General features: G+C 42.1%; 1 protein-coding gene across 3 annotated transcripts in view; it reads right to left on the bottom strand.

The window, feature by feature from the left end:
• The window catches only part of ncam2a (neural cell adhesion molecule 2a), a 1,585,154-nt gene that overhangs the window by 521,565 nt on the left and 1,035,846 nt on the right, over window positions 1-27,743 (bottom strand). For all 3 annotated transcript variants that reach the window (XM_043701406.2, XM_087992469.1, XM_087992470.1), the window contains one exon: window positions 21,793-21,867. In XM_043701406.2, the coding sequence (XP_043557341.2) occupies window positions 21,793-21,867 (75 nt within the window). The remainder of the gene's footprint in view (window positions 1-21,792; window positions 21,868-27,743) is intronic.

A 27,743-nucleotide genomic window follows, 5' to 3' on the forward strand; every position in this document is an offset into this window, starting at 1 on the left:
ACATCTATAAAATGCCATAAACACTTTGTTTAGCATCTACTTATCCTACCCTAACTTTGAGTGGCAAACAGGCATCACACACTGTCACTGGGGAAGCCAATGTACACACAAGGTGCTACAAACAACAATCTGAAAATGATCAGGTCATCTATTCTGGCGCTGTACAGGATGTTGGTTAGGCCACAGCTGGAATATTGTGTGCAGTTCTAATCACTGCACTGTAAGAAACATGCGATTGTCCTGGAGGGAGTGCAGAGGAGACTCACCAGGATGTTGCCTGGGAACATCTCAGCTATGACGCTTGTTTTGTTTTCTTTGGAACAGAGAAGGCTGAGAGGGAGACCTGCTCCAGGTGTATCATGGAATCATAGAATCCCTACAGCATGGAAACAGGCCATTTGGCGACAATTCCACACCAACCCTCTTAAGAGTTTCCACCCAGTCCCAGTCCCCTACATTTCCCCTGACTAATGCTGACTACACAGCATTGAGGGTAATTTAGCGTGGCCAATTCACCTAACCTGCGCATCTTTGGACTGTGGGAGGAAACCAGGGCACCCAGAGGAAACCCACTCAGACACATGAAGAATGTGCAAACTCTATACAGGCAGTCACCCAAGGGTGGAATTGAACCCAGGTCCCTGATGCTGTGAGGCAGCAGTGCTAACCACTGAGCCACCATGCCACCCTTATAACAAGTGCTCAGTGCATGTGTCAGTGGGGGGGATTTAACCCATGCTTCCTTAGAAATCACAATCTAAATCCAGCATGTTAGACTGCTTGGCCAAATGACCAAGCTATGAGGGTCATAGACAGGGTGGATAGAAATCAGCTTTCTTCCTCAGTGGAAGGGCCAAAACATGGAGCATACCTTAAAGGTGAAAAAGCAGGAGGTTTAGTGCGGACTTTCAGAAAGAAACATTTTCACCCATAGGATGATGGGAGTCAGTAATGCAATGCCTGGTAGGGTAACTGAGACAGGAAACCTCACAGCCTTTACAGAATACACAGGTGAGCACTTGCAGTGTCACAACATTAAGGCTATCATCCTAAAATGGGAAAATGGGACTAGTATAGATGTACTGTATTTTTGGCAGCACAGACTTGATGGGCCAAAGGGCCTTTTCTTTAGTCTATGATTCTACGATGCTCTTCGTGTAGCTGGAGTAAATATTGGTCAGGTTCAGACAGGACCGTGAGTTGCAAAATCGGGATTAAAATGTTTCCTCCTCACTTTTTTGTCTGGAGATGCATTAGACCAGAACTGCACTCTTATTGAAATTTGTTATGGAAAGTGCCCCTGAGAAAAATTGATAAATAAAGGCTTTGTGAGGTGCACACAGTGATAGAGAGAAAGAAGGTGACAGAAGGATGACAGAACACACAGTCTGGCAGACAGTTTCAGCCTTGCTATAGCAATTAAGTACCTTACAGAAAGAGGGAGAGAATTTTTTTATTAATGAAAAGTTCTTCATTTACAATGCTTTGAAAGATCAACCTTTTTTTTCAGAAGCTGGAATTTATTAAGTTTAATTCCCAGCTGAATCCCTTAAACAATGCTACCTTGTATTTTTGCTGGGGTTTTTTTCATATGTATCAAAGTAATTTTCTTTACAAGTTAACTGTTGTTTCATTAAAATTAGCTTCATCGAAGTCACCATGGGGAACAGATACACAATTTTACATTCATAATACAATTCCATAAATAGGAAAGACGCAGTGGGAACATGCATTGAAGCAATTTTATTACAGCAGATACACCAGGCACAAATTAAAATATGTGCATTAAGTGTGACAGAGGGGAATATAGAACACAATTTTCCCCCTGATTGCAAGCAATTACCTAAGAGGACCCCTTTATGGCAGAGGGTAGACCAATCACTCTGCTGATTGGCACAGCAGTCCATTAAAGGCTTGTGCACCTTCAGGAACATTATAGAGAGGGCAAAATTCATCAAGGGATCAAGTTCCATTTATAAGCTGACCTCCAGGAAGATGTTTGTTTCTACTTCCCTTAAGTCAGAGCAGATCACATGAGTGTAACAATTTTATCTTGTTGTGACAATTATTACTTTCCCTTTAGTTGGCTGGGCAGCTGGTTTGAGATGCCAACGTCATGGAGTCCAATTCCTGCACTAGCTGAGGTTACCGTTAAGGACTGTTATAAATCCCTACAGTGTGGAAGCAGACCATTCGACTCACTGAATCCACATTGATCCTCAGAAGATGATCCCACACAGGCCTACTCCCTCATCCCTGTAACCCTGCTTTTCCCATGGTTAACCTGCCAAGCCTAGACCTCCCTGGACACTATGGGGCAATTTAGCATGGCCAATCCACCCTAACCTGCACATCCTTGGATTGTGGGAGGAAACCAGAGCACCCAGAGGAAACCCAGGCAGATATAGGGAGTATGTGCAAACTCCAGACAGACAGTCGCCTGAAGGTGGAATTGAATCTGTGTCCCTGGTACTGTGAGGCAGCAATGCTAGCCATTATGTCACCGAATGTCCTTCACATCTGGTCCCTCAGGTTAAATCACCACCAGTGGTTTACCACTACTCAGAAACTATGGTGACTTTATCTTTTACTTTCCCATTGAGAGTTGTCATGCAAGGCCACATGAAATTCCATTCTTCTTCATGTCGATTACATTTTAAGGTTATTCAGATGGTATTGACACTAGGAGAATAAAAGGAAGGCCAGTGGAGTGAAACTGTGATGTTCAGGAAATAACTGAATGCCCTCAGCTGAAAACAAGAAATGCTGGAAATCACAGCAGGTCAGGCAGGATCTATGGAGAGCAAGCTAACATTTCAATTGTCTGTGTGGAGTCCATATGTTCTCCCCATGTCTGAGTGGATTTCCTCTGCGTGCTCTGGTTTCCTCCCACAGACCAAAGATGTGCGGATTTGGTGGATCGGCCATACCAAGTTGCCCATAATGTCCAGGGAAATGAAGGCTAGCTTGAGTAGCTATGGGAAATGCAAGGGGTGTTTTTCTGAGGATCGGTGTGGACTCAATGGGCTGAATGGCCTGCTTTCACATTGTAGGGATTCTACGATGTCATCTAGACTCGAAAACTAGCTTGCTCTCCCTCCATGGATGCTGCCTGACCTGCTGTGATTGCTAGTATTTGTAGTTTTCAGTACAGATTCCAGCATCTGCAGTAATTTGTTCATGTGTTGTTGATATCCTAGATAACACACTATGCTTCCCTGAGTTACTCACCTTTCTAACAAAGAAGGCAGATAGAATATCATCCCTTTTCCTGCAATGACTCTTTGTAGTGAGTGACAAGACTTATTTTTTGCTGGAACGAATGTTACCCAGATTGAGCAGTGTATGCCTGATGCACCGAGTGGGAATTTCAAGCAAGACTTCCTCAGCTGGTGTTTCCAATCAGAATCAGTAATGCAAAACACCCCATCACAGGAGGTGCCTTCAGGGAATGTTTCTTTTCCCAATGTTTTCTTCACCTCCTAAACATTGTTTCAGATTAACATTGAAAGTATTTATTTTGCTGCCCACCACAAAACTACTTCTGAGACTATGATGATATGCTGTTCGATAAAGAGTCCTGATTAATTCATTCTCACACTACAACTGAGTTGAATTCAGGCCAAGTCTATTATCGGAACAGTGAGACCAAGCTGAGAAAACATTGACCAATCCGAGGTGATTAAACCAATGGCCAAGAGTTGCAAACTAAAGCCAGTGCAACAGACTTAGGGCACTGAGAAATGAAGTCAAAATTCTATAGATGCCATAAATCTGAAGTTAGAACAGAAAGTGTTGGAGAGACTCACCAGATCTGGCAGCATCTCTAGAGACAGAAACTAAGTTAATGTTTCTTGTCTTCTGTGGAATTGAATGGCACTGGAAAATGGTGGTTTTAATATTGCTAACTGTAAGAATAAGACTCTAAGTAGCATTGCTGTAATAAAAAGGGGTCAGCAACTTAGTCAGTTACTAACCTCAATCAGGTATAGTTTTAGAGTTAAAAATCACACAACCGAAGGTTAGTCCAACAGGTTTATTTGGAAGTACTAGCTTTCAGAGCGCTGTTCTTTCATTAGGTAGCTAGTGGGACAGGATCATAAGACACAGAATTTATAGCAAAATATCATAATGTCATATAACTGAAATGATATATTGAACAAATCTCAACATGGGTATGGCCATTTGCGGGTGACTGTAAATAAACCATCTACATACATTGTGAATAAACAGTCCTACTTTGATCATGTAACTTTAATTTAGTAAAATCCATTTATTCTTGACAATGCAACACATGGCACAAGCATATCTAAATAAATGGTTGTGGTTTATGAACATATAAGTTTGCAATTAAAGTAATTCCACTGCATCCGTGAGATCACGACTCACAAATTTGCCGAGGCGTTTTTACATAGTTACATGATTAATCCCACATAACAAACCATCTCTAAGCATCTCATGAAGGGTTAAACTAAAATCACATGCTTCTGATAATAGTCTTAACTTAGTCAAATATCCTAATATAGATTCCCCTGGTCTTGAATTGCCAGGTAAAAATGATAGTGTCTCAGATTTAGAGGAGGCTGGGGGTCATAATATTCCTTAACTATGTCTGTCAATTCTTGACAGGTTTTAGTATCTGATGCTTCAAGGTAAGCGAGACTCCAAATAACAGGAAAAGTTGTGGCTCCACATGCTGTCAGGGGAATTACTCATTGCTTTCCTCTGCCACAATATTATTTGCCCAGAAAAAATAATGCATTCTCTCCACATACTGATCATAGTCCTTGATGGCAGGGTTGAATGAGTCAAGCTTGCCAAACAAAGGCATGATGTGAGAAATGCTGACCCCAACTCAAAGATGACTATCGCAAGCGAGTTTCTTCAGGAACATGTTTTATTCTCGTTGCCAATGAATTAGCTCCACAGACATTTGTCGTCCATCACCAAGTCACCCTTTATTTACACATGAACAGTCCTTGACTCTAGTACTGCCTTTTTGGAGTCAGCTCTCAGAGTTCCAGACAAGATTAACAGTCCAATCAGGGAACTCATATTCTATGAGGTTCAGTTGACTAACATTGTTAAAATCACTGAACCCACCTCCCCTATTATCTTCCCACTGATCCAAGCCTGATAGTCACTGACTTCTTTGCTGAGGTAAATAGATCCTTCCCATCCACTCTAACCAGGGTCCCCACAGTTTTTGTAAGCTCAAAAAAATCTCCCTTAGCATCCCTTTTCCAACAGCCCATTCAATCCTGATGCTGGTTTTGGACATCCTCATAAATTTTCTTCATCTCAAAAGCTCAGATGTTCTACCTTTGTTGCGAGGGAAGAGGGAAGAAGGACTGAGGTACTGCGTCTTCGGGTCTCAGCGTGTCACAAAGTGTTTGACAGTCAACTAAGTAATTTTGGACTGTAGCTACATCTGTAAAATTGACCCATCATGCCTTGTCCTTTACAGAATCACTGAATTCTTACAGTGTAGAAGGAGGCCATTTGGCCCATCGTGCCTGAACTACTTCTATTACTTCATGTCAACTTTCTGCCTTTTCCCCATACTCCTGCACAACATTTCTATCTAAGTAACCACCCAATGCCTCTCTTGAAGGCCTCAGCTGAACCTGCCTCCACCACATTTCCAGGCAGTGCATTCCACACCCTAACTTCTCGCTGCGTGAGAGAAAGTTTATCTCACTTCATTTGATAACCCTTTACGAAGACCTCACAGAGGAATTTGCTGAGATTCTGCATCAAGCTTCTACACTCACAAGCATCAAGATTGTTGGACTTTAGAGAAAATGTCTCATGGTCTCAGTCATCTCATCGGTTTGCAAGTGCTCATTGTGAAGCAAACTGGCTGACGTGTTCTGAAGGAACCTTTGAAAGGGGATGATTTGATTCATTAGTGTGGAAACTGAAGTTGGAACTGGGGCCAAGTTATTTTGAATGCTGAGCAGTGATAGTCACACATTTCTTAAAATGAATTGAAGAAGCCATTAGAATATTAAGTGCTGTTGCAAATTAAAGCATATTACATTATTTAATTTGCACTTGATAAATCTAATTAGCGTATGTGTTAATCTGCAGTCTTGAAACACTTCATTGAAGACTGAGTTAATTTCCTCAATTTTAGGGTACGCAGGTGTCTATATAATCTTCCTTTTGGAGTGCTGCTCCTTCCACAGCAGCCCTCTGAAAGTTAGTGTTTTCAAATAAACCTGTTGGACTATTAATCTGGTGTCATTTGTTTTTTGACCTTGTCCAACCCAGTCCAACACTGGCCTTTCCACATCATGTCGCATCTTTAAGTTGTATCCTTCAATAAATGAGCTTAACAGTCCAAGGACTTGTTTGATTAATCACATCCACAGGCATCTAGTCCAGCGTGAGGTTACTTTTGCTTTGCAATTTTCATCCACTTGTATTCTGATAATTGGGTATTCAGTGATGGTATTGCCATTGGTTTGATTCTCTCTAGTTGGAGATGTGCTTTACCTGTCACTTATGTGTGAAGCGTAATGTTAACTCGAGCTGCTGCTATGGAGCAGTGTTGTTCCTGCTGTTAATACCTTGAGTCAGGGCATAACGAGGGACTCCTTCACCAAACATCACACACCAATGTGGAGTCGTCCTTGATGCAGACCTTGCTGGATCAATCCTATTTCCATGTATTATGCCTTTGTGAAATTCCAGAAAAGCTTTGAGAGTCCTAAGATGCTCATCTAATTGTTGCAAATATCTAGTTTATATTTTAGAGGAATTATTTAGTTCTGAAATTCTGGGTTTTAGACATGAACTGAACATCTCAAATCAAGAACCAGTATTTATTGTCCATCCCTAGTTGCCCTTGAGAAGGTGGTTGTGAGATGACTTCTTGAACTGCAGCAATCCATGTGCTGTTGCTAAACCCTTAATATCCACAGGGAAGTTGTTCCAGGATTTTGACCCAGCGACAGTGAAGTAATAACTATATATTTTCACATAAGAATGGTGAGTGGCTTGGAGGGGAATTGTAAGTGGCATTCCCATGTATCTGCTGCCCTCCTTCTAGATGGTAATGGAAAGTTCTCTCCAAGGGTCCCTGGTGATTTTCTGCATGCATCCACGAGATGCCACACATTGCTATTACTGAGTGTCAGTGATGAATGGACTGGCTCCTTGTGGACATGGTCAAACAGGCTGCTTTGTCCTAAATGGCGTTGAGCTTCTTGAGAGTTGTTGGAGCTGGATTCATCCAGGCGAGTTGGGAATATTCTACAATGCCCCTGACTTGTGACTTCAAGATGGTTGACGGGCTTTGGGGAGTCAGGAGGTGAGTTACTCACTGCAGGATTCCTAGCCTCTAACTTGCTCTTTCAGCCACTATTTACATGGCTAGTGCAGATCAGTCTCTGGTTAATGATAAATCCCTAGTATTTTGAGAGGGGTATTCAGTAATGGTAATACCATTCAATGTCAAGGGACAGTGGTTAGATTCCCTCTTGTTGGAGATGTGCTTTGCCTGTCACTTCTGTGGTACAAATGTTATTTTTGCCATTTCTCAGCGCAAGCCTGAATATTGCCTCTGATTTTTTGCTTTTGGACATGGACTGTTTCAGTATCTGAGGAGTTTTGAATGGTGCTGAACATTTCACAATCATCAGTGAACTTCCCCACCTCTGACTTTCTGATGAATAGACTAGCTGAAAATCATTGGGCCTAGCACACTTGCCTGAGGAATTTCTGCAGAGATGTTTTGGAGCTATCTTGACTGATCTCCAATAACCAGAGTCATTCTCATTGTGCCAAGTATGACCTGGACAACAGGAGAGGTTTCTCCCCATTCCTATTGACTCCAGCTTTGCTCACGCTGCTGAGGCTGTAGTCAGTCAAATGTGGATTTGATGTTAAGGACAGTAACCTTCACTTCATTTCTGGAATTCAGTTCTTTATCCATGTTAGAACCAAGGCTATAATGAGGTTTCGAGCTGAGTGAACCCAAGCTGAGCATCAGTGAGCAGGTTATTGCAAAACAAGAGCAGCATAATAATACTGTTGATGACCCCATCCATTATGTTACTAATAATTGAAGGCTAATTGATTGGGCAATAATTGGCTAGAGTCATGGAGTCATAGAGATGTACAGCCCAAAAACAGAGCTTTTGGTCCAACATGCCCATTTCGAACAGATATCCTAAACTAATCTAGTCCCATTTGCCAGCACTTGACTCATATCCCTCTAAACCCTTCCTATTCATTGGATTTGTCCTTTTTTGCAACATTGCCCAGTAGATGCCTGTGTTGTAATTGCACAGAAACAGTTTGACAAGAGGCACTGCAAACTCTGGAGCACAAGTCTTTCGAAATATTGTCAGGGCTCATAATCTTTGCCTGTAACTGTTTCTCAATCTCACCTGGAGTAAATCTAATTGGTTGAAAATTGGCATCTGTGATACTGGGGACCCACCCACTCGGTACTTGTGGCTGAGGATTTTTGCAAATGTTTCAGTCTTATCTTTTGCACTATCATTGCAGATGGGGGTTGTAGAGGAACATCCTCTTTCATTGTGTTGATTAATTGATCAACACCATTAACAAGTGGGTGAATCAGGAGTGCAGTGCTTAGACCTGAGCCGTCATTTGTGAAATCACTTAGCACTTAACCACTCAGAATTTATGCTGTTTGGAATGCCAGTAATCCTAGTTTGTAGCTTCACCAAGTTGATACCTGATTTCTAAGTATGACTGGCATTGCCCTGGCATGCCCTCCTGCTCGCTACATTGAATGTAGTCATGAACATATTATTAATTTAGTAGTGTTTGATCTGCTTCATTCTTTTATGCACAATTAAGTATACCTTTTTCAGAAAAAAACAAATCTTGTGTTATCCTATTGGTTAAAACAAGATATTCTGATTTATTTTTAAATGTTAATGGGCCATAATCTAATTGCAATTTGATCCTGAGTGTTCCTTTGTTAAATCAAGCATAGCCTTTTTGCAGCATGTGTCAATGTTTGAGCAAGCCTTGGGACTATTAGTTAGTGAGATCTTCTTAAAAAAATGGAAGTTGTTGTGGTTCTGTTCGCCGAGCTGGAAGTTTTTGTTGCAAACGTTTCGTCTCCTGGCTAGGCGACATCATCAGTGCTTGGGAGCCTCCTGCGAAGCGCTTCTTTGATGTTTCCTCCGGTGTTTATAGTGGTCTGTCCCTGCCGCTTCCGGTTGTCAGTTTCAGCTGTCCGCTGTAGTGGTTGGTATATTGGGTCCAGGTCGATGTGTTTGTTGATGGAGTTTGTGGATGAATTCCATGCCTCTAGGAATTCCCTGGCTGTTCTCTGTCTGGCTTGCCCTATGATAGTAGTGTTGTCCCAGTCGAATTCATGTTGCTTGTTGTCTGCGTGTGTGGCTACTAAGGATAGCTGGTCGTGTCGTTTCGTGGCTAGTTGATGTTCATGTATGCGGATTGTTAGCTGTCTTCCTGTTTGTCCTATATAGTGTTTTGTGCAGTCCTTGCATGGTATTTTGTACACTACATGCGTCTTGCTCATGTTGGGTATCGGGTCCTTCGTTCTGGTGAGTTGTTGTCTGAGCATGGCTGTTGGTTTGTGTGCCGTTATGAGTCCTAGGGGTCGCAGTAGTCTGGCAGTCAGTTCCGAGATGCTCCTGATGTATGGTAGTGTGGCTAGTCCTTTTGGTTGTGGTATGTCCTCGTTCCGTGGTCTTTCTCTTAGGCATCTGCTGATGAAGTTGCGCGGGAATCCGTTTTTGGCGAATACCTTGTATAGGTGTTCCTCTTCTTCTTTTTGCACGTTTGTAATCATTAAAAACACGGAAATAGAAAAAACACACCGGATCATCAATGCCACACTCACAGGAATCCGATTCACGAGAGAAGAAGAAAAGGATAGCCAACTCCCATTCCTAGACGTGATGGTACAGAGAACACCAGACGGAGAATTCACTACAAGAGTATACAGGAAAGCCACACACACAGACCAAGTCCTAAACTATGAAAGTAACCACCCCAACACACACAAACAAAGCTGCATCAGGACACTATTCAAAAGGGCCACAACACACTGCAGTACACCAGGACTGCAAAAAGAAGAAGAGGAACACCTATACAAGGTATTCGCCAAAAACGGATACCCGTGCAACTTCATCAGCAGATGCCTAAGAGAAAGACCACGGAACGAGGACATACCACAACCAAAAGGACGAGCCACACTACCATACATCAGGAGCATCTCGGAACTGACTGCCAGACAACTGTGGCCCCTAGGACTCATAACGGCACACAAACCAACAGCCACGCTCAGACAACAACTCACCAGAACGAAGGACCCGATACCCAACATGAGCAAGACGAATGTAGTGTACAAAATACCATGCAAGGACTGCACTAAACACTATATAGGACAAACAGGAAGACAGCTAACAATCCGCATACATGAACATCAACTAGCCATGAAACGACACGACCAGCTATCCTTAGTAGCCACACACGCAGACAACAAGCAACATGAATTCGACTGGGACAACACTACTATCATAGGGCAAGCCAGACAGAGAACAGCCAGGGAATTCCTAGAGGCATGGAATTCATCCACAAACTCCATCAACAAACACATCGACCTGGACCCAATATACCAACCACTACAGCGGACAGCTGAAACTGACAACCGGAAGCGGCAGGGACAGACCACTATAAACACCGGAGGAAACATCAAAGAAGCGCTTCGCAGGAGGCTCCCAAGCACTGATGATGTCGCCTAGCCAGGGGACGAAACGTTTGCAACAAAAACTTCCAGCTCGGCGAACAGAACCACAGCAACGAGCACCCGAGCTACAAATCTTCGCACAAACTTTGAAAATGGAAGTTAGCTGAAGTTTTACTAACCATTTCCAATTGATCCCTGTTACTGTTATAGCTGTTAATTATTAGAATGACCATTCTTGGAGCAGGTGAGACTTGAACCCTAGCCTTCTAACCCAAAGGTAGGGACACTACCACTATACCACAAAAACCCTGAGCTAATGGGATGATTGGCAGCAGTGGGGAGATGTTTGGGAAGTAGATATTTTGACCAATAAATTCCCTGATATATCCCATGCTAACCTCATCAACATGTATTAATGAAGCTAAAAGAAATACTTTGACTTACAAGGCACATTTCACAGACATTGATTCTCAAAGTGCCATCTTGCCAGTGAAGTTGTGTGGAAGTAGTAACAGAGCAACAGAATTGTTATGGTCAAGAAGGATGATGACAATAAATAATAAACAACAGGTGCAAGAGTAGGCCACTCGGCCCTTCGAGCCAGCACCACCATTCTGTATGATCATGGCTGATCATCCACAATCAGTATCCTGTTCCTGCCTTATCTCCATTACCCTTGATTCCACTATCTTTAAGAGCTCTCTCCATCTCTTTCTTGAAGGTATCCAGAGACTTGGCCTCCACTGGCTTCTGGGCAGAGCATTCCACACACCCACCACTGTCTGGGTGAAGAAATTTCTCCTCAACTCTGTTCTAAATGGCCTACCCCTTATTTTTAAACTGTGTCCTCTGGTTCTGGACTCACCCATCAGTGGAAACATGCTTCCTGCCTCCAGAGTGTCCAATCCTTTAATAATCTTATATGTCTCAATCAGATCCCCTCTCATCCTTCTAAACTCAAGTGTATACAAGCCCAGTTGCTCCAATCTTTCAACATATGATAGTCCCGTCTTTCCGGGAATTGACGTCGTGAACCTACACTGCACTCCCTCAATAGCCAGAATTACCTTCCTCAAAATTGGAGACCAAAACTGCACATGCTTGGTCCATTGTGCCTGCAGTGCCATTCTCCTGCCTTTTCCCCATATCTCTGCACAGCATTTCTATCCAAAACCAAATGCTCTATTGAATGCCTCAATGCAACTTGTCTCCACCACACTGTTCAGCAGTGCATTCCATCCCTGGGTGAACCAATTCAATTTTTCTCACGTCACCCTTGCTTCCTTTGTACATCACTTTATTATTTTCTCTTTTATATTCCTTTTTTATTTTCTTGTCGTGCTTTAGGGAATACAGGAAATGATTAACACAGTGCAAGCTCTGTCAAACTGAAGTGTAATGCTGTCCAGATGTTTTGTTGATTGAGGAACAAGTATTGGCCAAGATACCTGCATTAACTCTCTCCCTCACCTTCAGGATAATGCCATGGGAACTTTTACATCAACCTGAGCTGGCAGATGATGCCTCAGTTTAATGCCTGATCTGAAAAGCATTACCTCCAGCAATTCAGCACTCTCTCAGTAATGCAACGGAGGGACAACCTTATATACTTGTACTCAAGTCTTAAAGCGAAACCTTAACCTGAACCTTCAGAGATAAAAGAGCTAACAGCTGAGCCACAGCAGACAGGTTATAAGGGAATGGTAGTCTGTTTAGGAGAATTCACTACAAAATGCCTAATCAATTCTCTGCGGGAAATCAATAAAAGGATGGTCCTTTTATTTACTGTAATGTTTCTGGGCTGGGCAGAGAAAGGTTGGCCAGGTAGTATTCCCACTTCTGATCACTGTCTAGCATTTCCAGATAGAAAATTATTGAGATTATGTAAGAGTCAATCTCAATTGTAATGTCTCTGTCCTTATAGCCTCAACATTTAGAGCTGTATACTTTGGTCCAACATGGACAAGTTGGACCGAAGGTCTCTGTCCGGGCTGTACATCTCTATGACTCTAATTAGCATTTTCTTATTCATGTTGGCATCCCTGCCTGGGCCAGCATTTTTTCCTGTCCCTAATTGCCCTTGTGATGGTGGTGGTGAGTTCTCTGCTTCAACTAACATGTGCCGTCATTGACCCACAATATCGAGAGGGAGGGATTTCCAGGATTTCAGCCCACTGACACTAAAGGGACGGCTATACATTTGTGAGGCAAAAGTGAGGACTGCAGATACTGGATGTACATTGTCAAAGGTGTCAATTTGATTAAATGCATAGTCTTAAAATTTGGGAAACGTTATTGTTTTGCAGGATTATGCATATCATTTTTTCCTGAAAGTGAGATCCAGATAGACTGAACAGGAGAATCACAAGGACATTTAGGGTTGGACACAAACTCCTTTTTAAGTCTGGAGTATTACTTTCCTTTCTGCTTTTGTTGCCGACCCTTTAATTTCATCCTGCACTGCTTTCCATAGGATGTCTTTGCCAAGAGCATCAGAAAACCAATAGTGAGCAGTTTGGAGAGGATGAGTGAACCCATGCATTTGCTACCCTTGTCCTTCTCGATATTCATAGTCATGGGTTTGGAAGCCATTGTATAAGTAGCCTTGGTAAATTTCTGCAATGCATCTTGTAGATAATACACACTGCTGTGATTGAGCAGCAGTAGTGGAGGGAGTGGTTGTGGGTGTGGTGCCAATCAAGCGGGCTGCTTTGTCCTGGATAGTGTTAAGGTTCTTGACTTGTTGGAGCTGCAGCCTTCTAGGCAACTGGGGAGTAACCTTGGGCCCTGTGGGTGGTGGACAGTCTCTGGAGAGTCAGGAGATGAGTTACTCACCACAATAGTCCTCGTCTCTGATCTGTTCCTACTGCCACTGCATTTATATGGTATTGGATTTCAGCTTCTGGTCAATGGTATTAAGAACAATGTTCCCTTGCATTACTTATCCAAACTTGTCATAACTTTGTAAACTTCAATAAAATCTCCTTTATTCTTCTTTCTTCCAAGGATACAAATAGCCTAAACATATAACTAAAATCCTGATTCTTTCAAACCATTATCACAAATCTCTTCTGCCTTTTCTGACAAATCCCACATTCTTTCTAAAGGTTGGTGACCAGAACTAGATGCAATGTAGAGCTTTATACATGTTCAACCTAACTCTCCGGCTTTTGTACTCAATGCCTCTAAATTGTGAAGCCCAAGATCCCACGTGCTTTACTAACAATACTTTCAATATACTCTACCACTCCAAAGATTGATGCACATGCATCCCTGAGTACTTATGTTTGCACACATTCTTTAAAACATTAGCTCATCTCAAACTTTCCTGCATCACCTCATGGAAGTATTAACTTCCATTTGCCACTTGCCTGCTGTATTAGGTGAAAGTCAGGACTGCAGATGCTGGAGATTAGAGTCAAGATTAGAGTGGTGCTGGAAAAGCACAGCTGGTCAGGCAGCATCCGAGGAGCAGGAACATCGATGTTTTGGGCAAAAACCCTTCATTAGGAATGGAAAAATCAACATATCGAGCAGAAGCCCTTCATCAGGAATCGGAAAATCAATATATCGAGCAGAAGCCCTTCATCAGGAAGCCCTTCATCATTCCTGATGAAGGGCTTTTGCCCGGAACATCATTTTTTCCTGCTCCTCAGATGCTGCCTGATCTGCTGTGCTTTTCCAGTACCACTCTAATCTATTCTGCTGTATTGTCTTGCAAATGGCTTTTATAAACCTCACGGTGAACCACCTCTCCATGTTTGGTACTGTCTCAATGTTTTGAACGATGAATGTAATCTATTCAATTGTAAGTGGGTAATTTGATTAATCAATGAGGGTCTTTCAATCTGTGGCTCCAATACACTCACAAGATCCTTTGATTGGACTGTGCATGGAATTGATGAAGTGACTCTAGCTAGTTAGATCTACAACATAAGACACAACAACTGGAGCAGGCCATTCAGCCCATTGAGTCTGCACTGCCATACAATGGGATCGTGGCTGATCTGTTAATCCACAAGTCCACTTTCCTGCCTTCTCCCCAGAACAAGTTCTTCCTCATATGTGCATCTCACTTCTTCAAAATCAGAAATTATACCTTCACAGATTCATTATCATCATCAATCATTCATTAATGATCATGATTTTCCACCTGGGAAATTCCATGTCACTGGTCATGGACTCTATGGCTCTTTGTGTGGCTATTAAGCCTGATCCTAGAGCAGCATCTCCAACAATACACTTGGGAGGCGCTCTTAGGGTATAGTATTGGTTCTTGGCCTTGAGATCATTTGCATTCCTTTCTCCAGTTCCTTTTCTGTGTTAGTACTTGCTGACATATATGTATGTGTAAAGAAAATTCAAATCCTTTACTAATCTGTCCCCAATCAAGTTCTGGTCCATTCCTCCATTAATATCAATGGAGAAATCTTCCCAAATGTGGAATATTTCCATTGCTTTTGCAAGCTACCTCTGATCGAAACCGAATATCAGTGCAGAGATTCAACATTATGTCTAGTCTACGAGTGCTGCTGTCGTATGCTTAAAGATGAGAGCCTTTGATGACAGCAACATTGTTCTGATACCAAGAGGATTGCAATTAAGGCAGTCAACCTTCTTACTCTTCGGTATGGCCCTGAAACTTGGGCTTCAGAGGTGGTCCTGGACTGGGTTCGTGAGAATGGTCCCCGGAATGAAAGGCTTAACATATGAGGAACATTTGAGGACTCTGGGTCTATACTTGATGTGGTTTAGAAAGATGAGGGGCATCTAATTGAAACTTACAGATTACTGAATGGCCTGGCCAGAGTGGATGCTGAGAAGATGTTTCTATTGGTAGGAGAGTCTAGGATCCAAGGCCACAGTCTTAGAGTAAAGGGGGCGGCACGGTGGCACAGTGGTTAGCACTGCTGCCTCACAATGCCTGAGACACGGGTTCAATTCCCGCCTCAGGCGAATGACTGTGTGGAGTTTGCACGTTCTCCCCGTGTCTGCGTGGGTTTCCTCCGGGTGCTCCGGTTTCCTCCCACAGTCCAAAGATGTGCAGGTCAGGTGAATTGGCCATGCTAAGTGTGAGGTAAGGGGTAAATGTAGGAGTATGGGTGAGTTGCGCTTCGGTGGGTCGGTGTGGACTTGTTGGGCCGAAGGGCCTGTTTCCACACTGTACTGTAATCTAATCTAATCTAATCTAAACCTTTTATAATGGAGATAAGGAGAAACTTCTTCAGCCAGAGAGTGGTGAATCTATGGAATTCACTGCTCACAGAAGGCTGTGAGGCCAGGTCATTGAGTACAATTACGACTGAGCTAGATAGATTCTTGAGTATCAAGGAGATGAAGGGTTATGGGGAGAAAGTGGGAGAATCAGGTGAGAAACCCAGCAGCCATGATTGAATGGTGCAGTAGACTCGTTGGGCTGAATGGCCTAATTTCTGCTCCTGTGTCTTATGATCTTATTATAGTACCCAGCACAATACATTCCATTGAAAGTTCTCCTTAATATTTGAGGAGGAATCAGTCCTCCACAACGTCAGTGACAAAATATTTGTTGTGGAGTGGTGGTGGTGGTGTTGATGACTCTCTGAGGTTTCAGCCTTTATGCCAAATTGTCTTTCTCTTTCTGCCTTCAACTGTGCTGATGCTTTCATATTAGTTAACCTCTAATCACTCCGGCTGAACCTTTCCTTTTCCTTAATTCACAGGATGAGGGTGTCACTGGCTAGGCCAGTATTTATTGCTCATCTTAGCAGGCATTAAGTGTCAACCACATTGCTGTGGGTCTGGAGTGATATGTACTTCAGATCAGGTAAGGATGGTAGCTTCCTTTGCGAAGAGACATTAGTGAACCAGATGGATTCATGGTGATCATCAGATTCTTAATTCCAGATTTCTATTGAATTCAAATTCCACCATCTGCCCTGTTGGGATTTGAACCCGGGTCCCTGGAACATTACCTGGGTCTCTGGATGAAGAACCTAGTGGTAATACCACTAGGCAAACACCTCCTCTTAAAACTGGACTGTGTTAATCTCAGCTGCTGACAAGTTATTTAGTTGTGCAGAGATTCTGATACACCAAACCCCACCATCATCCACGATCTGGCCGTGAACACACGAGAGCAGCAGTCACTGGGTAAGTGTGAAAATGCTGTTTGACTTTTGGTCATTTCTCTAAGCTCTCACATACCTACAGCTGCTGTGTTGCCTGACATTCATTAATTCAGGATAGAGCTAGAGTAGGGGAGCTGAGTGGGTTTCTTTTTGTAGTTGAATCATCGTCCAGAGACCTTAAATTATTATTCTGCGAACATGATTTCATGTTTCACGTGGGCTGCTTAAGTATTGGAATTCAGTTTCTTTTCTAGTATCAGTAATCATAACTTAGAAAGCTATTGGATTGGTATAAAACAAGTTGTAAAATGATCTGAGTTATAGAGAGAGGTTGGACAAGCTACAAGTTTTCACAGCATTGGAGACTGAGGGGGGATCTTGTAGAAGTATTTAAAATCATGAGAGGCCTGGATAGGATGCATGCACTCAGTCTTTTTACCAGGTTTGGGGAATTGAGGACTAGAGAACGTCAGCTTAAGGTTAGAGGGGAAAGAATAAAAGGAAACCTGAGGGGCAACTTCTTTACACACAAGGTGTACATTTGGAATGAGCTGCCAGCGGAAGTGGTTGAGGCGGGTACATTAACAACATATAGACAAATATATAGATAGGAAATGTTTAGAAGAATTTGGGCCAAGTGCAGGGAAATGGTGTTAGCATGGATGGACATTTTGGTCAGCACGGACCAGTTTGGGCCAAAGGCCTGTCTCTGTGCCAACTCTATAACTCTAAGTTCTTTTCATTCACTCTTGAGATTCTGGGAAGGAAGTGTCCATTTCTCAATCAACCTGGCCTATTTGTGACTCCAGTCTCAGTAGAGTAAATAAACAGGGTCCAAGAGTAGGCCATTCAGTCCTTTGAACCTGTTCCACCGTGCGATAATCATGGAATCCCTTCGGCCCAACAAGTCCACAACAACCCTCCAAAGAGTAACTCACCCAGACCCATTCTCCTACTCTATATTTACCCTTGACTAATGAACCGAGCCTACATATCCCTGAACACTATGGGACAATTTAGCATGGCCAATTCACCTAACCTGCACATTTTTGAATTGCAGGAGGAAACCGAAGCACCCAGAGGAAACCCACGCAGACTTGGGGAGAATGTGCAAATGTACAGATAGTAGCCCGAGGCTGGAATTGAACCTGGGTCCCTGGCGCTGTGAGGCAACAGTGCTAACCAATGAGCTACCGTGCAGTTGCATTTGATCTGATTTCAACCTCAACTCTAAGTTCCTGCATACCCCTGATCATCTTTCATCCCCTTGCTTCCAGCATGTTCTGTTCCAGAGATCACGCTTGGGTGTCCTGGTCAATACTGATCCTCAATGTCAGTAAAATATATTATCTGATTATTCCCAGAATGCTCTCTGTGGGATCTTGCCATGCATAAAATAGCAGCCCTGTTTTTGATGTCATGGTAGCGACTGGCCTTTAAAAGGCACATGAGTGACTCATAAGGCCTGTGGAATGTCCTGAATTATGAAATACATTGTATAATTGCAAGTCTTTTTGTCTCTTCTCTCCCTTACAGTTCTTTAGCTCAATGCAGCATCTTATAATGAATGAAGAAACACAAAAAAAAAACGCCTTGCACTTGTATGGTGCCTCCTGATCTCCCAAAGTACAGTAAAGTAGGAAACAAATAATTTCTCAAGTGGTTTCACACTGACACGCACAGGTAAACCATTTGAACACAGCAAGGTTCCACAAACAGCAATGCAGTCGGTGGAAATTAATCTGCTCTAGTGGAGTTGGCTGAACAAACACCTTTCATAAAAGAGACAAATACAATCAAGGGCATATGTGTCTGTTGCTGAGATTAGTGGTTGAATATCCAATACTTCTGTTTCCGACGCTTTCTCCTGTTACATTAAAGGACCCAGTAATATGTGGCAACATCCTTTCAAGAGAAAACAGACTGAGGAACGGTGTAAAAATTAAGTAAATCCCTTATCATCAGCAAGCTCTCAGAAAAAAAATAAGTTATTTTTCCTTCTAACTTACTGATAAATTTGAAACTAGCTCAGAAAGGCTTTGAAACAAATGAGAACACTCTTCAACACAGCATAGCCACTTATAACAAAATACTGAGGGCAAACTGCAGGTCGCCAGTTCCATTGAGAGGTACACAACATGTGGTAAAGACTAAGGGCTGAAGATACTGACATATCAACCACATTGACTGGAAATCACAGACACAATCTAGATGTTTTAGTGGCTTAATATTGTTACAGGTGGGAGGTCTTCAGATTGTGAGCTTGGCCCAGAAGATGCACAGTGTGAAGAAGCATGTGAAGGTGTATAATGCGATGGAGTGACGTTTGGGTGTAGCCGCACATTCTCATGAACATGGGAGCAGCCTGTTTCAAAGTCATGCCAGCAACACGGGTCCACAATGTCTGCCAAAGTTACACATTAAAAGAAAGACTTGCGTTTACATAGTGCTTTTTCACAGCCATCACATTTATATCTCAAAGTGCTCGAAAAACAGTGAGGTAATTTGCTGTTCCACAGGAAGCAGTGTCATCAAACATAACCTTTGAACTATGCAAGGTGGCATGAGAGCACAGAATTAGTGGCACAGTCTGAAAGGGGCGAAGTAACACAGGTTAAAAAAAACATTGGTTAGGCCACGTTAGAACATTGCATGCAATTCTGGTCTCCTTCCTATCGGAAAGATGTTGTAAAACTTGAAAGGGTTCAGAAAAGATTTACAGGGATGTTGCCAAGGTTGGAGGATTTGAGCTATAGGGAGAGTTTGGATAAGTTGGGGCTGTTTTCCCTGGAGTGTCAGAGGCTGAGGGGTGATTTTACAGAAGGGCATGGATAGGATAAATAGGCTGCCCCCTGGGGTGGGGGAGTCCAGAACTAGACAGCATAGGTTTAGGGCGAGAAGGGAAAGATATAAAAGGGACCTAAGGGGCAATGTGTTCACTCAGAGGGTGGTACGTGTATGGAATGAGCTGCCAGAAGAAGTGGTGGAGACTGGTACAATGACAGCATTTAAAAGGCATCTAAATGGGTATATGACTAGGAAGGGTTTGGAGGGATATGAGCCGGATCCTGGCAGGTGGGACTAGATTGGGTTGGGATATCTGGTTGGTAAGGACAGGTTGGACCGAAGGATCTCTTTTCGTGCTTTACATCTCTATGACTCCATGAAAAACAAATTAGGGTAACCGAGAAGTGAACTGATCCTTATCCTAGACGTTGTTGTAATATTCTGGAAGATGTAACTGTGTCTGGAATGCTGTGAGGGAGCATATCAATTTCAGGTATTGAGATAGGAACATAGGAACAGGAGGAGACCACTCAGCCCCTCAAACTTGTAGTACCATTCAGTGAGATCATGGTTGATCTGTGGTCTGACTTCATACTTCAAACTACCTTTGGCCCAAATCCCTTAATACCTTTGCTGAATGAAAATATATCTATCTCAGATCTAAAATCATGAATTGGTTTAGTGTCAACTGCTGTTTGTGGAAGAGCGTTCCAAACATGTACCATCCTTTGCATGTGGAAATGCTTCCTAACATCTCTCCTGAATGGTCAGATCCCAATTCATAGACTTTGGCCCCTACTTCTCGAATCCCCAACCAGTGGGAATAGTTTATCTTTACTGCCCTGTCTTTTCCTGTTAATATCTTAAAATACTTTGATCAGATTACTCTTAGCCTTTGGAAATCCACAGCAAACAGAGTAATTTGTGTAATCTCTCCTCATAATGTAACCCCTGAAGTCCAGCTTTCATTCTTGGAAACTTACATTGTACTCTCCTCAAGGCCAATATAACCTTCCTAAGGTCAGAAGAAGAGTTTTTAATCTCATTCCAAATACTGAAGATGGTGGCATGGAAAATGACTTGGCTTATGAGACTGCCTCATGATTTCAGCCAGAAGAATCACATTTTTGCAGCTGCTTCACGTTTATCCTGAATGCAACTTTCAGCTACAACACTATACCTGCATTAGTAGTCAGCAAATAAATATTTTACTGACCTGTACTATTAATTGTGCAAAATTAAAAATCACACAACACCAGGTTATAGTCCAACAGGTTTAATTGGAAGCACACTAGCTTTCGGAGCGACGCTCCTTCATCGGGTGATTGTGGAGAGCTCGATCGTAACACAGAATTTATAGCAAAAATTTGCAGTGTGATGTAACTGAAATTATACATTGAAAAATTGATTGTCTGTTAAGCCTTTCATCTGTTAGAATACAGTGATAGTTTCACTTCTTTACATCACACTGCAAATTTTTGCTTTAAATTCTGTTTTACGATCGAGCCCTCCACAATCACCCGATGAAGGAGCGTCGCTCCGAAAGCTAGTGTGCTTCCAATTAAACCTGTTGGACTATAACCTGGTGTTGTGTGATTTTTAACTTTGTACACCCTAGTCCAACACCGGCATCTCCAAATCATATTAACTGTGCATAAGGGATCAAGCAGCTGATATGAGCTGTGTTGCAAAGAAATGCAGGAATTTAAGACATGTCTACACAGAGCAGATCTCATATGGCAAAGAGAAAATCACATCCAGGATTCACTGCTACACTCAGTATTGTAAAGAACCTCTATCTTATTTAGTCTTTTCGATGGTTATTAATGTATGCACCAATATCTTTGATAGTTGTATCAATGCATTTATGGACTCAAGAGCTGTGATGCAAGAGCAAGATAACAGTAAAAAAAAGAATAAAGCTTTGGTTAATATTTGATACTGTAGCTAGATCAGTGTTGATCAATGTATTCCAAGATTTGTCATTGAATATTGTTCAATAAAGAACCCTTTGTTTAGTTAATCAAGCAGTAGCCCTTCATATACACATGTGCTAAGGTCCACAATTAATGCTACATAAAAAGGGAGGAGAACCCATATTTCAATCTTAAAATTTAAGGCTGCTTGTGCTGGATTGTCCCAAAACAGCAACAAAATCATTCAAAAGAAAAGGATCTACTTTGAGCTTACCTGTACAGGTGAAAAACTTGGACTCGCCCACACTGAGTTCCACTTTGCCCAGAGAAATAGTCACTTGAAGCACAGCTAAGACAAAAAGAAAAAAAAGATTGAATGCAATTTATTTGAATCCCCGAAGCTTAATGGAGTCCAGATTGCAATCTGCCCCTCATTCTTGACTATCAATCTTCCCAACATTAGATTCATACAGACATAACCTGAAAGTCAATAGCTCACTTTGCCAGGTTACTCATGGCTGTAAGAGAGTGGATTGCAAGCATGTAGCCCCATAAAGCTTGAGTTAATAGAAATGACAGAAAATGTCATTTGACGGGCTGAATACTTGAGTGAACATGAGAGTCGGCTGATTCACAGGTTCTGGTATCGGGCAGTTAGTTACTGGGGTTCTTAGCTGTCAGCTCAGGACCAAAGGCCCTACTGACCACCAGCCAATCAGATAATAGTGGGCCTCCCTGGAAATGCCAGCCTGTAGTGTAAGTCCCACTATCTGAAAGCAGCTATCAGAGTTTGGCAGCTCTTGAATTCAGCAATGGCAGGACTGAGGTCATGGCTGCTGCTGGAAGGGCAGGTTCCAGAACACAATCATAATGCAGTGAACTGAGGCACAGGTGACTAATGTGAGGAAAGGTTGAAGGTTTTGAAGGGTGGGGTTCATTGGATGAGGGGCACAGGATATTTGGAAGAATGAAGAGTAACACCAACAGCACAGACACAATTCCTTTGCTGGCTAAGGTCACCGTGAAGGTCCCAACCTCCCCCTCACCTGAGGTGTGGTGACCCACAGGTTAAACCATCAACAGACTAATGGTCCTCTGGGATAATGACAACCTTACCTTTACTCTTATTGTCTTGAGGCCAAAACACTAAACTCAAGGAGGTAGCTCTAGTTCTGAGGACTGCAGGAATCAAAGGGTATGGGGAGAAAGCAGGAAGAGGGGAATGAGTTAGATGATCAACTCAGATGACATGGAAGGGCATAGCAGACTCAAAGAGCTGAATGACCTACTCTTGCTCCATAGAACCATGTTTTAAATTTCTAATTGGGACAGACCTCACCAGATGTTGCAGGATGAGATCCCAAGTAGTCATGAATTGGTTTGGGTTACAGCTACTTCTAAAAGTACAGATCACAAACTGAACTGATTCTTTGCTGAAGTGGCTCAGTAGATAGAAGACCATTGTACTTTAAATGCAAAAATGTATGAGAATGTTATCAGGCTTCAAACCTTAGCCTTTTAAATTTGATTTTTAAATTTAAATAGGGTAATGAAGAGGTTTTTTTTTATGAGTTCTGCTCAACAATAAGCCTATGTGGCTTTGTTATGATGGAATTCAATGGTTCAGGTTGTGTGCTATTGAAATGCAACTGCCAGGTTTACATCTGACACCAAAGATAATAAGCAGATTTGCTTGTTAAAGTAGACTTTGTGTCTCAGAGACTTTGAACAGGAACACTGAGGGAGAGAAAGCCAAGTAGAATAACATCACTGTGATCTACAAATGGAAAAGACTCTGCCAGCTAATGCTCAGGACAGCCTATCCACTGTTAGAAATGAAGCAACCCACAGCTATTTAAAGATTTCAGAAGGAGATCAGGAGGAGGTCAGGAGGAAAAATTTTCAGAGTGGGCCTTACTGTTTAGTATCAGTTTCAGAATCCTTAGCAAACTGAGAGAAATGATTTTTGAAGAATGCTCTATGTTCTGACGCAGAAAAATGTGGAGAAATTAATCATTTGGAATCTGGAAATTACTTTAGATTGTTTCTTGAAGAGTCTACAATTTAGTAGAAAGCATCCTGTAAGGTATATGCATAGTGTGTGGTCCTGTTGATTTAAAATGATGATAAGTCACATAATCACATAAGTGATTTCTGTAGTCTAGAACAATAGGTCCTCATTAAGGAATGTTCAGTCTGTTTTTTTTGTTTGTTCTAGCTTCTTTGTTACAGTAAACGGCTTAAAACTTGAAATCTCGTTGTACGTTTCCTTTAAGTCAGCCAGTAGGAATTCAAATCTCTGGTACAGATTTATTTATCACGAGAGGGGTCAGAACAATAGGAATGGAACTGCATGCTTCTAAATTGACAAGACAGTTTGTTTATGGAGGAGTATAGAAGGAGAGTAGGGAATTGGTGATGGTCATTTCTGCCTCTACATAGATATAATCAATGTATGTTGACACATAGTTAAATTGAATCTCTAACAGTTTAGATTCAATTCGTGGATCTTATCAGTCCATTAAAGAATTTCACTTGTGTCAATGTAATGTTCCTCACTATCATGTTGATAAATCGATCCTGTGTCATCGAGCTGAAAAGAACATTTGTCCAACCATTCTTCTGCTGCCCTTTAGAATAACCTGATTTGTCCCACTCCACAAAACCCACCCATATACCTTGACTTTGTTTTCCTGTTCCAATTATTTAACCAAATCTCTTTTTATTGAAGCTGCAGTCACCACCCTTCCAGGTAGTACAGAATAGACCACAACAGAAAAATGTTTGACCATCTCAGCTCTAGTTGTTTTGACAATGATCTTAAATCCATGTCTTCTGATTGAAGCATTTTCATGTCACTGGAAGCCATTGGTCCCTGAGAACATCTTGTTTGACTTCTGCTATCTTAGGCGTGTGGAGAACAAAGCCAGCCTCTCCAGTCATTCCATTAAGTAAAGTGGGCAGTCACTTGCAACCACAGAATTTGAAACATTTTGCTCAAGGTTCTCATTTAGCACTCATCAGAGCAAATGCAAGAATGACAAATTTCAGAAACAAAAATCACAAAGTAGTTATACTACTGGAGAAAATAGTGTTGATTGATTGGGTTGCACTTAGAGTATTGCATTCAGTTCTGATTGCCACATTACAGGAGGGATATGGAAGGCTTTGGAGAAGGTGCAGAAGAGGTTTACAGAATGCTGTCTGGATTAGAGGGCATAAGCTATAAGAGGCTAGAAAAAATTAGGTTGTTTCCTCTGGAGCAGCAGAGGCTGAAGGGAGACCTGATGGAATTTATAAAATTATGAGAGGCATAGATAGGGTTGACTAGGGTTGACGGTCAGAATCTTTTTCTCAGAGGTGAAATGTCTAATACTAAGGGGCTTGTATTTAAGGTGAGAGGGGGAGAGTTCAAAGAAGATGTAAGGGGCAAGTATTTTACACAGAGAGTGGTAGATGCTTGGATTGCGCTGCTAGAGGTGGTGGTGGAGGTAGATATGATAGAAATGTTTGAGGAGCTTTTAGATAAGCACATGAATAAGCAAGGAATGGAGGGGTATGGATCCTGGGCAAGCAGAAGGGATTAGATTAGGTTGGTATCATGTTCGGCACAATATTCTAGGCCAAAAGGTCTGTTCCTGTGCTGTACTGTTCTATGTTCTATATTCTATTTTCTATTATTGGTTGACAAGTCAACTCCTATTGAAAGTACTCTGCACAGAGGGTGGTAGGTGCCTGGAACGCGTTGCCAGCAGAGGTAGTAGAGGCAGGCATGGTAGATCCATTTAAGGTGCGTCTGGACAGGTGCATGAGTAGGTGGGAAGCAGAGGGATACAGATCCTTAGGAATTGGGCGATAGGTTCAGATAGTGGATTTGGATCGGTACAGGCTTGAAGGGCCAAAGGGCCTGTTCCTGGGCTGTAAACTTTCTTTGTTCTTTTCTTTGTTTGCTTCTATTGGCTGAGGTGTTGCCGCAGACGAGCCAGTGTGCAACATTGATTATCCTTCCACATAAACCTTTGTGATCAACTGTTTGAAATTTGGACATTCTTGCATTCACCCTGATAAGTGAAAATTGAGAAGCTTAGGCTGTAAAACTGAAATACACTGACATGAGGTGCAGGCTGTTTCCTGGTTTGTCTTGTGTTATTTGAACTCAGAGCCCTGCAGTTAGGATAATACAGTAATCTCATCATGTGTGAAGGAAAACATGATGAGAAAGCAATCAGATTTCTTTGTAAAGTGGCTTATACTAGACATGCTTGCATATGGAGGTCGGGTAGCCATGTGATTGGATTTAGTTATTCATCCCTTCTGGCAAATTAAAACTAATAAGATCAAAAATAAATTATTTCTGATTGAAACATGCAGCCATCGTTGGCTGGCAACCCTACATGTATTGGCATCCATGGAGTGGTCATGAACAGCCAAAGAGTTATAGAGTCCTGTAGCACTTTGGCCCAAACTCGTCCATACCGAACAAAATGTCCAACCACGCTGACTCCATTTCCCTGCACCTTGGCCCATACCCTTCTCAGCCTTTCCTATCCATGTATTTGTCCAAATGCCTTTTAAATGTTGCTGATGTACCCACCTCAACCACATCCACTGGCAGCTCATTCCACACACGTACCACCCTCTGTGTAAAACAATTGCCACTCAGGTTCCTTTTTATTCTTTCCCTTCTAACCTTAAAGCCACTTTTAGCTAATTCTTTTGTGTTGGACTAAAGTTAAAATACAGTAGATGCTGTAAATCCAAAATAAACACACAGAATGCTGGAGAAACTCAGTGGATCTGACAGCAACTATGGAGAGAAAAAAACCCAGATTTAACATTTGACTCCTGAGATCTGAAGAAGAGTCATACCAGACTCAAAATGTTAACCTGTTTCTCTCTTCAAAGATGTTGCCAGACTACTGAGTTTTACCAGTGCTCTCTGTGTTTATTCTTTCATATTGTCTGTGCCTACAATTAGTTTCTCGAGATTAATTGGGCTAGTGATGGCATCTGTTTTGTCCCAGCAACACTTTTGATATCAGTGGGCAGAGCAATGGAAATTCTCAGATTTCCCATGACACCTAGACATTGCTGGGATTTATTGGCCATCCTTAGTTGTCCTTGAATTGTTTGGCTTGTTAGGCCATTTCTGTGGATAGTTAAGAATCAATCACATTACTGTGGATCTGCAGTCTGGTGTAGGTCCAGATGGCAGACTGTTTTCCCTAAAGTGTATTGGTGAACTAGCTGGGTCTTTGTAACAATCATTCCATGATCATAATTAATAAAGTTTACTTTTACTTCCAAATGTATTCATTGAAATTAAATTCCACCAGGTACTGTGATATGATTTGAAACCCATTCTTCCAGAATATTAACCTGGACCTTCGACTTGCCAGTCCAGTAATGTTACCACTGGACTGTCATCTCTGTGAGTTGGAAAGAGATGGGTGCAAAGCCTATTCCAGTGGTTTGAATACATAGTCGTAATCTATATTACACTGCAGTACCAATGGTGTGCTACATCATTGGAGGTGTTATCCATTGGTTGTGATATAGTACTGAGGCTTAATCTGCTCCCTCAGGTGTGTGCAAAAGCCACCACTTCCGATATCAATGATGAAACCCTCCCCAGTCTCCTGGATAATACTTATCCCTCAGTGAACAGCCACAGAAACATATTTAAGTTATTCCTGTTTTTGGAAGTTTGCTGTTTTATAAGTTGCTCAATGCTTCTGGTGGGAACTAAAGTACTTTAGAAAACTCTCTGTTTGTGAAAGATGTTATATTTAAATACAAGTCTTTGTTCCTTCAGTGAAAGATGGATAAGGTATAGACATTCTGTCTACTGTAGGAGCAAATAACTGCAGATGCTGGAATCTGTACTGAAAACAAAAAGTGCTGGAGATCACGGCAGGTCAGGCAGCATCCATGGAGAGAGAGCAAGCTAATGTTTCAAGTCTAGATGATTCTTCATCAGAGCTTATCCTTGTCTCTATTTTATCCTTCCTGGGAACTTGAGGTCTTGCAGAACATGGGCTCCTCTATGCAAAGAGCTACATTATACTTTAAAGAGACTGCTTTTGTAAGACATTGCAATAGTGGCTCAGGAACATGATGGTGAAGAAGGCTGAACTATACTCACTGGAGCCTCTTGCTTCTCATTGACATTAAACTCTACAGGTTCCCATATCTTGTGCTTCTCAACATTACCACAGAAGGACA

The sequence above is a fragment of the Chiloscyllium plagiosum genome, unplaced genomic scaffold (assembly GCF_037043375.1).
Source record: "Chiloscyllium plagiosum isolate Xiang-an unplaced genomic scaffold, Cpla_swu_hap1 HiC_scaffold_12, whole genome shotgun sequence".
NCBI classification, from domain to species: Eukaryota; Metazoa; Chordata; class Chondrichthyes; order Orectolobiformes; family Hemiscylliidae; genus Chiloscyllium; species Chiloscyllium plagiosum.